Source organism: Macaca nemestrina, chromosome 9 (assembly GCF_043159975.1).
Source record: "Macaca nemestrina isolate mMacNem1 chromosome 9, mMacNem.hap1, whole genome shotgun sequence".
NCBI lineage: Eukaryota > Metazoa > Chordata > Mammalia > Primates > Cercopithecidae > Macaca > Macaca nemestrina.
In genome coordinates this window covers 136,508,586-136,524,284 of record NC_092133.1, presented here as the reverse complement: position 1 = coordinate 136,524,284, position 15,699 = coordinate 136,508,586, and the positions used below count along the sequence as shown (strand labels likewise).

Below are 15,699 nucleotides of genomic sequence, written 5' to 3'. Positions count from 1 at the left end.
AGACTTCATCATGTAGCAGGCCTATAAAAATAATGTCAAGGAATCTACTGAACACTGTGTCAGCATATTGTTCTGCTTGCTTTTATCACAGCAATTGACGACGCCTGGAATCCCAGCATTGGAATTTCAGCGCACTTCCTTCTTGGTGTCTGCCGGGATGATGCTGTCTATGGTGTCTGCCGGGGAGGCCGCAGATCCTGGGCTATTTCCTCTCCCTGGGCTTCTTCTAATCACATATTTGGTGTTCCCAGCAGAAGGAGTAATTTTATATTGTGCCTATTTCATTTACAGGACTTGGTGCCAGTTACTGATCTCAACTGTGATTTGAGCTTTGCTTAGAAAAAGGCGGCCCCACCCTGTAGTCCCAGCACTTTGGGAGGCTGAGGCGGGTGGATCACGAGGTCAGGAGATCGAGACCATCCTGGCTGACATGGTGAAATCCCTTCTCTACTAAAAGCACAAAAAATTAGCCGGGCGAGGTGGTGGGCACCTGTACTCCCAGCTACCCGGGAGGCTGAGGCAGGAGAATGGCGTGAACCCGGGAGGCAGAGCTTGCAGTGAGCAGAGATCACACCACTGCACTCCAGCCTGGGCGACAGAGCAAGACTCTGTCTCAAAAAAAAAAAAAAAAAAGAAACTGGTATTGAGACTGAGGCCAGCTGAAGTCTTCCTTTCACAGGAGCATCACTGCAAGGAATCACAGCATCATAACATCTCGGGGTGGACAGTGGCAAAAAAACAAACATAAGAGAAAACATCTGGCCGGGCGTGGTGGCTCACACCTGTAATCCCAGCACTTTGGGAAGCTGAGGCGGGTGAATAATGAGGTCAGGAGATGGAGACCATCCTGGCCAACATGGTGAAAACCCGTCTCTACTAAAAATACAAAAATTAGCCAGGTGTGGTGGCACGTGCCTGTAATCCCAGCTACTTGGGAGACTAAGGCAGAAGGGAACCAGGGAATCGGAGGTTGCAGTGAGCCGAGATCACACAATTGCACTCTAGCCTGGCAACAGAAAGACTCTGTCTCAAAAAAAAAAAAAAAAAAAAGAGAGAGAGCGAGCGAGAAAACACGCAAGCACATTCGATTTTCCTTTCCTCGATCCCATAATTTTCTCAAGGAAAAACTTCAGTCACTCAAGTGTAGTCACTTGTTAGGGAGACAGTAACACAGTGGCCCCCAATCTTTTTGGCACCGGGGACTTAGGCACCAATTTTGTAGAAGACAATTTTTCCACAGACATGGGGGAAGGGAAGATGGTTTCGTGACAATTGAAGTGCATTACATCTATTGTGCACTTTATTTCTACTATTACTACATTGTACTATATAATGAAATAATTCTGTAACTCACCATAATACAGAATCAGTGGGAATCCTGGGCTTGTTTTCCTGCAACTAGATAGTCCCATCTGGGGGCGATGGGAGATAGTGACAGATCATCAGGCATTAGATTCTCATAAGGAGCACACAACCTAGACCCCTCGCATTTGCAGTTCACAACAGGGTTCACGTTCCTATGAGAATCTAATGCTGCTGCTTATCTGACAGGAGGTGGAGCTCAGGCAGTAATGTGAGCAATAGGGAGCAGCTGTAAATACAGATGAACCTTAGCTCCCTCGCCCCATGCTCACCTCCTGTGGTGCTGCCCAGTTCCTAACAGCCCACGGACCAGTTCCAATCTGTGGCCGGGATTTGGAAACCCCTGTAGTAATGCATCACGGGACATAGGGGAGGTGGCACAGGAGGAAAGAGTAGGAAAGAACAACAAAGAATCTAAGTTGTGTCTATGCCCCCAAAATTTTGTGTGTGTGTGGGGTGTGTGTGGGTGGGTGTGAATGGGGGTGTGTGTGTGAATGGGCGGGAGTGTGTGTGTGGATGGGTGGATGGATGGGTGTGAGTGTGTGTGTGCATGTGTATGTGGATGGGTGTGAGTGTGAGTGGATGGGTGGATGATGGGTGCGAGAGTGGGTGTGTGGGTGTATGTGTGGATGGGTGGATGGATGGGTGTGAGTGTGGGTGTGTGTATGGCTGTGGGGTGGGTGCGAGTTATGGATGGGTGGATGGATGGGTATGAATGTGGGTGTGTGTGGGTGTATGCATGGACGAATGGGTGTGAGTGTGGGTGTGGGTGTGTGCATGGCTGTGGGGTGGGTGTGAGTGTATGGATGGGTGGATGGATGGGTATGAATGTGGGTGTGTGTGGGTGTATGCATGGATGGATGGGTGTGAGTGTGGGTGTGTGCATGGCTGTGGGGTGGGTATGAGTGTATGGATGGGTGGATGGATGGGTATGAATGTGGGTGTGTGGGGGTGTATGTGTGGATGGACGGGTGTGAGTGTGGGTGTGTGTATGGCTATGGGGTGGGTGTGAGTGGATGGATGGGTATGAATGTGGGTGTGTGTGTGTGGCTGTGGGGTGGGTGTGTGGGTGTGAGTGGATGGATGGGTGGATGGATGGGTATGAATGTGGGTGTGTGTGGGTATATGTGTGGATGGACGGGTGTGAGTGTGGGTGTGTGTGTGTGGCTGTGGGGTGGGTGTGTGGGTGTGAGTAGATGGATGGGTGGATGGATGGGTATGAATGTGGGTGTGTGTGGGTGTATGCATGGATGGACGGGTGTGAGTGTGGGTGTGTGTGTGCGGCTGTGGGGTGGGTGTGAGTGTATGGATGGGTGAGTAGGAGGCTGTCGGGATTTCCTGATGACTCCTCTGTGCACTTGAAGGGGCAGGTGCCCCTCAGGGTTTCCGAGCACCAACTCCACAGCCTCACAATGCCTGAAATTAAATCTTGCTTCTAACACAGGGCTCGAGTCACTTCACCTTGTTGTCCAGTCTCCTCATCTGTAAAATTGGGGCAATAAAAGCAGCTATACCTGTGGGCTGTTGAAGGATTAGGTGAATTAACGCATGCAAAGAACTTAACATTTTCTGTGCCTGCCACACAGTCTGAACTCACGCTCATACACCTATCATCGCAAGTCGATTCAGAAACAGCTGAAGAACACCGGGTTTGCCTCCTCCTATACGTGGGATGAGTAAATCCCATCTGAAAACGCTTCCCAGGAGAAGACCTTCAGCACAAAGACGCTGCACAGCCTCAAGCCTGTCTCAGCTGGTCCCAGAACCAAATATCTCACCAAGTGATTCCAGGACTGGAAATATTTCGTGGGTTAGCAGGTTGGAAAAAGTAATAATAAACTACTTGTAGAATCATACTTAATAGTTTAAATGCTCAAAACTAGATTTTAGAAAAAAAAAAAAACTACTTGTAGAATCAAAATGCTCAAAACTAGATTTGAGTTTCTCAAGTGAATCCAGCCACTGTCCTCTGCAAAGTCCTAGACTCTGCTTTAAATTTGTATCCTCTTTAAAGAGTCTGTATCGTCATCTAAAACTCTCCTCACCACACAATACAGAAATCCCAAGGCGAAAGGACAGATTAGCCACATGGGAGTGGAGAAAAATCTGGGCCAATGTCTGAAAAATGTTAAGACAATTTAAAGCCATTTAGAAATAGTATTTCTCCATTAAAGATCTGAACATCTTGTATGATTCAGGCCATCCCTGACACAAGAGTAAGGAACCAGTCATGACATGAGTATACATGGCTTTCTGCAGGGACTCCCCCAGCCAAGGATAGAATGATTCTCGCTCTCACACCTGCCATCCCTAGAACCACCCTTAACGAAATGTCGTACAAATCATTTTCCTCACACCAGATGATCATTAATGAGTTTCAGAATCTACTTAAGTTAGAGAGAGACACTGCAAAGGTGTGCACATGAAAAGCCAATACACAGTAGGTGTTTAAACAGTTTTGAAAACATACCATGAGAAATAACCCAGTAATCGACATCGGACGTGTGCAGATGATATACTACAAAAATACCCTGAAAGCTCAGGAACTCCAAAACGTGAAAAATAACTTCACTCAGCAAACATAGGAAAGTCTTTTTAAAAAGGTAAATCTGTACTTAAATAAAGTAGAATAATTAGGATGAACTTTCAGCCTATACAACTATGCCTTCTCAGAAAATAATTTCCATGGTTCCAGGGAGGAATAATGATTCAGCTCTACTTGTAGGAGAAGTTGTCTCACATCTGGTTGATGTGTAGAAAAATCTGAAAGAGGGACAAAGGAGCCAATTTGGAAACAGATACTAACATCTTTCAACACAGTAAGGCCTTCACTCATGTCAGGGTTTTCCGGGTTTTCTTCCATATAAAGATACAATTTTATAAACTCAATCTAATAAATTCAATGATATGGAGCAACCTGTAATCTGTCATTGACTAGTCTCATCAAAATGTGAAGACAAACTTTGTGACTTCTTCAGACCACGGTCAAGTGGCTGACTTAATGAGCCACATTTTTTTTACAGGAATTCACCATAGCTAATGTTTACAATTCAGAGGGTTAAACTGTCCTTAAGTAATTTGCTGGTATGTATAAACAATGCAACTCTTTTTTTTTTTTAAAAAAAAAAAAAAGGTATCCTTTTAAATAAACCCTTTATTGTGTAAGTATTTAGAAAAAGATGCATTTGTGTGCTTATAACTTCATTAGTTAAATAATTAAAACCCAATCAAGGCTGGGTGTGGTGAATCACACTTATAATCTCAGCACTTTGGGAGGCCAAGGCAGGAAGATCACTTGAGCCTAGTAGTTCAAGACAAGCCTGGACAACACAGTGAGACCCCATCTCCACAAAAAATTTAAAAGTCAGCAGGCACAGTGGGACACACCTGTAGTCCCAGCTCTTGTGGAGGCTGAGGTGGGAGGATCACTTGAGCCCAGGAGGTCCAGGCTGCAGTGAGCCATGATTGTACCACCATACTCCAGCCTGGGCAACAGGTGAGATCCTGTCTCAAAACAAACATACATACATACATACATACATACATACATACATACATACATACATTTGAATCGAAGGCTGTGTTTGAGTCAGAGGAGGGAGCTGTTCTGTTTTTCAGATTTCTGGAAGGGAGATGCACTTCACCACCAATCCGCATGACCTCACTTCCTTCCACATCGTATGCTTTTCTGACAGATGTGCTCCACATCTTAGATGCTGTGTCATCGGCATCTACTACGTAGGCAGATCTGGATGTCCTGTCTCTCTCTCCAGCACTTTTACCCAACCTCCCTTGCTGCAGCAGAAACATGCAACTAACTTCCCGTCAAGGGGTTCTGAGCAAAAATGGCATTTGTCTCTTGTGAGCCAGAGCAGGTGATTGCCGGTCCGAGACCTCCAACCCTGCTCTTCTCACTCACAACAAACCCTGCAGGAAGGTGCACAATGACTCCATGGAACAGTGATTTACAGACATTTCCTACCCAGACCACTGAGATTTTCAAGTGATGTGTTGCTGCACTATAACCCAGTCCTCTCTGTCTAGTATTTGAAATAAGAATTTTGACCCAAATTTTAGAGCTGCTATATCCTTATTAATAGGACTTCAAATCCCAGGAACCAGGCAGTATGTGAGAGCTAGAAATGTTGCACCATTGTTTCCTGAATATTTTCAGGAAGATATTGATCAATTCATCAAAAACCCAGATGAATCTAGAAAACAAAATCCTACCAGAATCAAGGTCTCCATTTCCATTGGCTGAGCTGAGACACTTTTCCAAGGGTGAAGATGAAGGGTCTTGCATATTGGAAGCTGACAAAGTGCTCTCCATGCCTGATGAGCAAGTGTCTCTTCTCTTAATTCATCCTGCAGAAAAAATTACCTAAGAGTAATCAGAAAAAAAAAAAAAAAATCAGAGCAGTTTAATCATATTAATTATATTAACTTATTTTTAAATTGTTTAAAAAAACCTTAACCTTATTAGTGTTGCTACCATTTCATTAAAACTTTCAAGATGCAACGTAATGTTGATCATAGAAAATACCAGAAATAAGTATTCTGGTACACTGAGGCTGGGCGCAGTGGCTCATGCCTGTAATCCCAGAACTTTGGGAGGCCAAGGTGGGCAGATCACTCAAGGTCAGGAGTTCGAGACCACCCTGGCCAACATGGTGAAACCTTGTCTCTACTGAAAATACAAAAATGAGTCAGAAGTGGTGGCAGGCGCCTGCAATTACAGCTACTCGGGAGGCTGAGGCAGGAGAATCGCTTGAACCTGGGAGGCAGGGGTTGCAGTGAGCTGAGATCACACCACTGTACTCCAGCCTGGGCGACAGAGCAAGGCTTCATCTCAAAAAAATTAATTAATTAATTAAAAAGACTAATGAGTACGTCTCTACACAAGGTCAACAAGGTCAACAATAAAGGTCTCACCAGGGCAAAACCATCAGTGTTCTAAAGGTCATTATCACCACTAAGACGGACACATCTTTCACCAACAGAAACGTGCATTTCAGTCCTCGATCCACCATGGCAACAGTGGGTAAGACGCTCCCCCCGCCTTGAAGCTATGTAGCAGCAACCTCCACCCCCGCACACAACTTCAGCATCCCACACGCAGGTACTGCAACACGCCGTGCCCTGCCTCGGGAAGAAGTCCTCAGGTGTTACCCATGATCTGTTACCAAAACCAGTTAAAGCATCGATGTTTGTCAATAATGTGCTTTTTCACAAAGTAGAAATGGAGACAAGGCTTTCCCTATGATAGCACTGCTATTCCCCACTTGCCTTCTAATAAGATGGCTGGAAAAAGCAGCCACATTAGAGCTGGTTCCCGCAGAACCCTGCTCTCCAACTCCTTTATGCCAGGGCCCAGGAGACACCAGGAGTATTCATATCCAACGAGCAGCCATACCTGGCTCTGATGCTTAGACACTGCCCACACGGTGTTTCAAACCCCCACAGCCACATGGTGTTTCTCTCATTCATTCAACGTGCTCTTTCATTTCACACGTAGTTAGAAGTTTAAATAAGCCAACAGGCAGGCAGAGATGAAGAAATAAACGAATATAGCGCACCTATATCTACTACCAATGGGATATTTTGTGACTCACATACTGGTAAAATATCTTTTAAAAACCATTTGGAGGTTTTGTCAAAATTGAAGGTTCATGTCAGGTGCAGTGGGTAGCCTACCTGCACCTGTCTTCTCAGCTACTTGAGAGGCTGAGGCGGGAGGATCATCTGAGCTCAGGAGTTCACAGTCAGCCTGGGCAATATACCGAGACCCCCACGGGCTGCACACAGCAGAGGAAAGGCTGTCTGCCAGGGGCATTCTAAAGTCTCCTGCGCTACACCTGGAGCTTCAGTGGGGAGCAGGACCCCCAGTTCACCTGGATTGCCCGGCATGCAGACAGCAAGCACTGAGGCACTCTGTCAACAAACTACTTGTTGATAATCAAGTGTGTCCATCCAACCAAATACCCAAACGTCCACTGAGAATGTCCCGAGGGTAACTGGAATATTACAAAGGGTGAGATGCGCACCCTCTACCCCTCACTCCTGCCCCGTGTAAGGAAGTGTGGTTATGAGATTACGGCATCACTTGGTCACTGAGAAACAGACACAACATCACCAACTCCGGAAGCCACAGGTGGCACAGGCTTGGAGAGGGGAGGGCGGCGGACCACTGTGGAAAGCTCGGCTCTCCCAGCTCTCCCTCCAGTGATCCCTCAGGGAAAATACCGGGAATTCGGAGGGCAGAAGGGTGTGCAACTGAAGGAAAAATGTAGGAACTGAAACACTTGGAGCAAACAAAGGTAAAGCAAGGAAGAAAAAGGGAGGAGAAAATGCCAGAACGTACCCAGGAGAGAGGGGCCTTGAAGGCAAATGACGAAGCTCCAAAAATGACGATCATAACAAAACACAGAGCTCCACGACAAGAAGCTTAGAGCTATGGACACAGGAGTACAGCCATGGAGAGGGCACACAGAGAACACCCAAACGAGCCAAAGCAGGGAGGAATTCCAGTACGAAAGCCCCTCTCCTTACGAGCTCTCAGATTTCAAACTTTCACAGATAAGAGCAAAACCACAATCCAGGAAAAAAATAATCAAAAGCGAGCAGTGTTTCACCATCCACACTTCAGCCTGGCCATCTCGGGTCCTGGCTCATGTTCAGGGATAGCTTCCCTGTGCTGTGTGTGTGTGTGTATTTTGTGGGTGTATGCTTACTTTTGATATGTTTAAAGAACACAATTAACTCCATCTTGTCCAGTAAGTGCAAAAGCAACAACAGCGTCCTAGTGAGAAGAGACAGAAGCTAATGATGGGGAAAAAGTAAAATTCTGGGTATATGGACCGGGCGAGCAATCCCAGCGCTTTGGGAGGCCAAGGTGAGCGGATTACTTGAGGCCAGGTGTCTGAAACCAGCCTGGCCAATGTGATGCAACCCGTCTCTACTAAAAATACAAAAATGAGCCTCTAAGGCATGGTGGCACATGCCTGTAATCCCAGCTCTTTGGGAGGCTGAGGCACAAGAATTGCTTGAACCCAGGAGGCAGAGGTTGCAGTGAGCTGAGATCACACCACTGCACTTCAGCCTAGGAGTTGGAGCAAAAAAAAAAATAATTATTATTATTTGTATGTGTACCCACTGGTCATTGGTTAGGTCATTTGAACTTAAAATGAACAGACTTCTCAGCAGTCTTGGGAACCTAAACCTGTTGGTAAGAAGAGGAGCTTCTGTCCCTCCAAATAGAAGAAATGGAAGTGTTGGCATGGTAAGCGTGCATTTACGATTATTTTATTCTACCAACACTTACAGTGATTACTAAGTACTTAATAAACATGCACTTATTTAATCCTCGTACGAACTCTAGGATGTAAGTTATATTACTGTTCCCGTCTTACAGATAAGCAACCTAAGGGATGAAGTAACTCGCTCAGCATCCCACAGTTGCTAGTGGTGGAGCTGGGATTTGAACCCACACAGCTGGCTCCAGAACCCATGCCGTAACCAGTCAATCACAGTTCCCTTTCCCCCATTATCCACATTTCCCATAATGCAGCTATGACTTTTATATTTTTTCTTAAACCATCGATTTTTAATAACTGAGCACCTATTATGGGGAAGGGGCAATGAAAAGAAATAATACTAAACTAGGGAGTGGCGGGGACCCCACACAGGGTCAGCTGCCCCGTGAGCACCCAACACTCCTAGGCATGGATCATTTTATTCCAAATTAATTCCTCCTGAAAAGCTTCCCTCAAGAGCTTATAGTAAACTTCTCTTACCAAATTCTAACACAATTTTAAACTAATGCCAGACAGATAAGTGCTGATACCATGCAATTTTCTCGTGTATGTATTAATGGAACATCTGATTTACTTATGCCAGACACCACCTTGGGCACTGGGGACAGACATATAAATACCAGTGGATGCCAGCAAGGACAAGTGGCTGCTAAAAGCAAATCTGTCCATCCAACCGCATACACAACCACCAACAAGCCCACCAAGAATGCACCTGGAATCCCACGAAGGACAAGATGCAAATATCAACAAGGATAGGAAGGCGAGCTTGGGTGGGCCGGGGGGTGCATCGAAGTGGAACAGAAAATTAGGAGACGCTCAAGAGGAAATGCCCAGAGGGTAAGAGGAAACTGAAGGGGTCTGGGCATGGTGGCTCACACCTATAATCCCAGCACTTTGGGAGGCTGAAGCAGGCAGATCACTTGAGGCCAGGAGTTTGAGACCAGCCTGGCCAACGTGGCAAAACTCTGTCTCTACTGAAAACACACACACACAAAAAAATTAGCTGGGTATGGTCGTGTGCACCTGTAATCCCAGCTACTCAGGAGGCTGAGGCAGAGGTTGCAGTGAGTTGAGATGGCTCCCACTGCACTCCAGCCTGGGCAACAGAGCAACTCTGTTTCAAAAAAAAAAAAAGAGAGGGAATCGAAGGAGCAAAAAGAAGCACAGGCTTCAGAGACTCAGGAAGGTAGGAAAGTCATTAAACACGGAGGAACCAGCGGCAAACAGTGTGGCAGACCCTTGGAAAAAAGTCTAAGGTGACTCAAGGGAGAGCGTGGGAGACAGGACTATGGAGCAAGCAGTATCATGCCCTTTCATCCCCAAGTATGTACTGACCCCCCATTCCACGTCAGGCACTGTTCTAGGCACGGGAAGGCATCTGTAACAAAACAAAACAAAAAATTCCTGCCCAGGTAGAGATCTCATCCTAATCAGGAGAAAGAGCCAATGGAGTTTTTTAATTAGTAGATGATATAGCCTGTTAGATGGTGGTAAGTGCTATAGGGAAAAAGGAAGCAGAAAAAATCAGGGAAACAAAGGATGATAATTATTAATATTATTATTATTTTTTTTTTTTTTGAGACAGAGTTTCACTGATGTTCCCCAGGCTGGAGTGCAATGGTGCAATCTCGGCTCACTGCAACCTCCGCCTCCCAGGTTCAGGTGATTCTCCTGCCACAGCCTCCTGAGTAGCTGGGATTACAGGTACACGTGACCATACCCAGCTGATTTTTCTTTCCTTTTTTTTGTTTTTTGTTTTGTATTTTAGTAGAGACAGAATTTCGTCATGTTGGCCAGGCTGGTCTCGAACTCCTGGCCTCAAGTGATCTGCCCGCCTTGGGCTCCTAAAATGCTGGGATTACAGGCATGAGCCACCGTGCCCGGCCAAAAGGATGATAATTATTTAGGTGACAGTCAGGCAAGACGCCAGGAAGTGATATTTGAACAAAGACTTGGGGTGAGAACAGAGAGGCTGGTTGAGCCCAGGTGAGAAGAGAACGTTTGCCACAGTAAGGGCCTGAGCCCTGCGTATCACTCGGCAGATGGAGTGGACGTGGCGGGGTGTTGTTCCAAGAGGTGAAATGATCAGGTTTGTTTCAGAAGAAGCACTCAGGGAGCCATGGGTGAGATGGATGAATGGGAACACACTAAAAACATGGAAATGCAGGTGAGGGTCTGAACTAAGACAGTGGAGAAGAAATGAAGGAAACAGGTCCAAGAAGTATTTGAGAGACCCCATCAACAGAACGCCATAGAAATTATGCTAACAAAATGCAATCTTTTCACAGCACGCAGTCACGCTTCCTAGAATAAATTACTTCATTTTCCACAGCAATTAATGGAACCTACACAGTGTCTGTGGAAATAGATAATTATTGGGGAAATCTATCAAATATGAGAATAATAACCTACTTCACAGAAATTTCTATTTACATTCAATTGGATTTTTTGGGGGGGTTAGAAGGGCAAATCTTGGTGATAACAACTGCTCCACCCATAAGCTTTGCAAAATAGAAACAGGATATTTTTTAAAAGCCTTTTCCTAAGTACAACACCCTAACCCCCCAAAAAGGCTATTATTAAAAGAAAGCGTATTTCCTTTTGTTTCTTAAGCTATATGTAATTTCAAGAACAAGGTAAAAGTGTCTATTAATGAAAGTAACATTTTTTTCCAAAGACAATATAAAAAAGGTTCAGAAGACTGGGCTTATAAAAGGTAACTTCCTGTTTTAAACAACACACTCGGTGGTTTTGTGCAAAGTTAACTCCACTATAATTGGCTCCTTTTGTCTCTGTTGGACAACAGAATTCTAGTACTGGAACTTCTTACAAGAGTTGTCTTGGACCAGTGAAAAGAACTGAGAGCTCGCAGAGTAAGGGCATAACAAGGCCATTATGTAGCTGTGTGACATAAGCAAATTACTTAACCTCTCTGTTCCTCGAATTTCTCATCAGTTCAATTAAAAGGCTTGATGAGATGGAATCACCCCTTTCAAATCTAAAATTGTATCCATCCAGGTGTTTTTAGGATTCACTGTACATTTTCTGCATTCAGATTATCTGCATTCAGATTGTCCCCCTTACAGATTATCCGTTTATATTTGAAGCAAATTTAATACAATAAGCATTATCCCCTCTCAACCCTATCTTTCCTTCTCCTTTCATTTGAGGTATAGTCAAAGAACAGAGTAATGCTAGCACAGGCTAAGCAAAGCTTTGTTAGGAAGAACACGAGTGAGGAAGAACACACATTAGATATTACTCTTCACCTAGCCAAAAGTAACTGGGGGCTCATTATCTATGTTGCACTCATCTAGACCAGCACTGCCTGATCTATACCTGCTTGGTCCAGTACAGTAACCACTAGCCACATGTGGCTACGGTGCACTGGAAATGTATCTAGTACTGTTGAGGACCTGAATTTTAATTTTAATGACCTTGAACTGAACTAGGCACATGTGGGTAGAAGGTGGGCAGCCCAGCGAGACCACTGCACTGGTGAATCATATTTGAGAGCTTGGAACATGTCCTGAACAACCATCAATTCTTGGCTCTCTTAAAAGTTTTAATGTAATAATGTCAAGCTAGTTAAAACTCATGAATTTTTAAATCTAAGAAACTTCAAAAGGAGACTTAACAGTTTCCCCCAAATATTCCACAAATGATTCATGGCAAAATGCCTAACACAGCATAGGTTTTGATTAAATGAGCTGCATTTTTATATCAATGGAAAATGTCAAAGGAGAAACATCTTAGAAACTGTTACATGTGTCACACAAAGACTATTTGCTTTTTTTCATTCATTTATAAATTCAAGAAAATCATTCCACCTCAAAAATATAGTCAAGTACCAAGTTTTTCTGTAAAGAAAAGTCCAAAAATATAACTATTAATAAATCGGTTACATGTCAGTGGCTTATAGACACTTATTAAAAGGGGAAAAGTTTGCTCAAGTCTTATGACTCCTCATTATCCATTTGCCTCTAACTAGACACTACAGAATGGTAATCTGAGACTGTAAAATTTAAATGCATCAAATCAATCATTTTAAATAGAACTCAAGGCCAGGTGCGATGGCTCAGGCCTGTAATCCCAGCACTTTGGGAGGCTGAAGCGGAAGGATCAGTTGAGGTCAGGAATTCAAGACCAGCCTGACCAACATGGTGAAACCCGTCTCCACTAAAAATGCAAAAATTAGCAGGGCTTGGTGGCGTGTGTCTCTAATTCCAGCTACTCAGGAGGCTGAGGCAGGAGAATCACTTGAACCTGTGAGGCTGAGGTTGCAGTGAGCCAAGATCGTACCACCGCATTCCAGCCTGGGCAACAGAGTAAGACTCCGACTCAATAAATAAATAAATAAAACTGAACAGTGACAATACAAAGACCAACAAGAAAGCCACTGAAAGAGTAGCACAGCAGCCGGGCGCGGTGGCTCACACCTGTAATCCCAGCACTTTGGGAGGCCAAAGCAGGCAGATCACGAGGTCAGGAGTTCGAGACCAGCCTGACCAACATGGCGAAACCCTATCTCTACTAAAAATAGAAAAAGTAGCCAGGCATGGTGGCACGCGCGTATAACCCCAGCTACTCAGAAGGCTGAGGCAGGAGAATCGCTTGAACCTGGGAGGTGGAGGTTATGGTAAACCAAGATAGCGCTACTGCACTCCAGCCTGGGCAACAGAGCGAGACTCCGTCTCAAAAAAAAAAAAGAGTAGCAGAGTGAAAGCTGACATGACTCTGGAAGGCAATGGCAGTGCCACTCGGGTACTTCCCTTACGTCCACCCATGTGGCTGCAAAATTGATTCACTTTGGCAAACAATGTGTCCCACTGTGACTTTTTCAACAGCATCTAGTTTTTTCCTTCCTATAAGAGACAGACACGCTCTTGGTAGAAATCTTAAGAAGTAAAATTATAAAGAAAGAAATTAAAATCACTTGTAATGTTAACACTCAGTGATAATCAATTTTATGTTTCTATAGTGTCTCCTGCTGACAGTTTCTCTGTCGATTTTTTGTTTGTTTGTTTAGTTCATACAGAATTTGGAATTCTAATCCATTTTTCATTTTGCATTACATAGAGGGAATTTCTCATATCATTAAGATTCTCTGAAAAATGTAACTTGAAATGTTTGTATAATTTTTATTATAAAATGAATAAGGTCATGTATTTACCATGCCTCTGCTGCTGCTCATTAAAGCTGTTTATATTATTTTTTCATCATGATAAGTAGCACTCTAGTCACGACTCTCAGTCAGAAATCCTACATCTCTCATGTCTCCTTAATGTAGAATCCCAGAAGTTCAATTATAGGATCAAAAATATGGGGACACAGTGGAGGTTCATGACCCCCCTGAAAACATGCTGTCTAGTCCGCTAGGCTGGTTTACTGGCAAGGCAGGAGAAAACATCTAAACCCTTTACACCTTTTTTCCATTTGATATTCAGAAAATAGTATCCTGGCCAGGTGTGGTGGCTCATGCCTGTGATCCCAACACTTTGGGAGGCCGAGGCGGGTCGATCACTTGAGCTCAGGAGTTCGAGACTAGCCTGGGCAACATGGTGAAACCCAGTCTCTACTAAAAATGCAAAAATTAGCCAGGTGTGGTGGCACATGCCTGTAATCCCAGCTACTCAGGAGGCTGAGGCAGGAGAATCGCTTGAACCCAGGAGGCGGAGGTTGCAGTGAGCTGAGATTGTACCACTGCACTCCAGCCTGGACAAAGAGCAAGACTCCGTCTCAAAGGAAAGAAAACAATAGTATTCTGCCAGTGTAATTTGCAATTCACCTGTTGATGCCTCTTTCGCTTCCTTCCCATATTTAAACTCTGTTGGTATCTGTGATGGATTTTTAAGAGACCTAGATTATTTTTTATCTCACAAAACTATTGCAAATATTTTTCCCAGTTTTCCTTTTCGTGGTTTCTTTTGACAAGAGAGAATGTTTTTCTTTGTCAACTTAGTCAGATCTATCAATTTGCTTTATTTCTTCCAAAACTTGTAAAACGTCTTCCCCTACCCTAAGATACCAGAAGTCTAACTTTTTTGGGATTTCAAGTTTTACATTCACTGTTTTAACATACAAGGAATTTACACTCATATTTTGTCAGTTGCACCTCTCAGTTCATCCTCCTCACAATTAAATAATCCACTCCTATCTCATTAGATGGTTATATCCTGCCTATCTTATCTTTTTTTTCTTTTTTATTTTTTTGAGACAGAGTCTCGCTGTTTCACCCAGGCTGGAGTGCAGTGGTGTGATATCAGCTCACTCAACCTCCGCCTCCCAGTTCAAGTGATTCTCCTGCCTCAGCCTCCCGAGTAGCTGGGATTACAGGTGCATGTAACCACGCCTGGCTAATTTTTGCATTTTTAGTAGAGACGGCGTTTTGCCATGTTGGTCAGGCTGGTCTCGAACTCCTGACCTCAGGTGATCCAACTATCTCAGCCTCCCAAAGTGCTGGGATTACAGGCATGAGCCACCACGCCCAGCCTCATATATTACGTTTTTACACACACAGGGCTGTTTCAGTTCACCAAACTTTCCTTCAATAAGAAAAGTCGAAGGAACAGAAATGCTGTATACTGTTCACATACCCCTCTAGTTAAACAATAATTAAATTGGGGTCATTTAAGGTAGGTTTGCAAAGGGACAACAGTAATTTTGTTTGCAGTCTCTAATAACTTTGTCGTCCCAGGCATTCTACTGTGAGGAGAACATATCTGAAAGGTAGAAATCACTGTGGCAGAGGCTGCTAACTCCACCACCCCTGCATCTGTCTTCTACTTTGTCTACAGTAAGGAGTAACTGGCTGATCAAAACAACATTGCCTGGCTTTCTTTGTGGTTAGATGAATTCAAGCAACTAAGTTCTGCTAATGGGAGGTGTATAGGATTCACGTGCTCAACTACATGGTAGAAGCGGCATGCCTTTGACCTCTGACCCCTAGACCTAGGATCACCCAGCTGACTGTCCCCACGAACGGCGAAGCAGAAGATACAGGGACTTGGTCCTGAGACTGCAA

The 15,699-nt window shown here is 44.4% G+C and overlaps 1 protein-coding gene across 5 annotated transcripts in view; it reads right to left on the bottom strand.

Annotated features, from left to right (window-relative positions):
• LOC105494351 (Scm like with four mbt domains 2) overlaps nt 1-15,699 on the bottom strand; it is a 253,153-nt gene that overhangs the window by 218,021 nt on the left and 19,433 nt on the right. For 4 of the 5 annotated variants that reach the window (XM_011762686.3, XM_011762684.3, XM_011762683.3 and 1 more), the window contains exon 2: nt 5,593-5,743. In XM_011762686.3, coding sequence (XP_011760988.1) covers nt 5,593-5,692 — 100 coding nt within the window. In that variant the 5' untranslated portion in view covers nt 5,693-5,743. The remainder of the gene's footprint in view (nt 1-5,592; nt 5,744-15,699) is intronic. The other variant, XM_011762688.3, reaches the window with a different exon arrangement.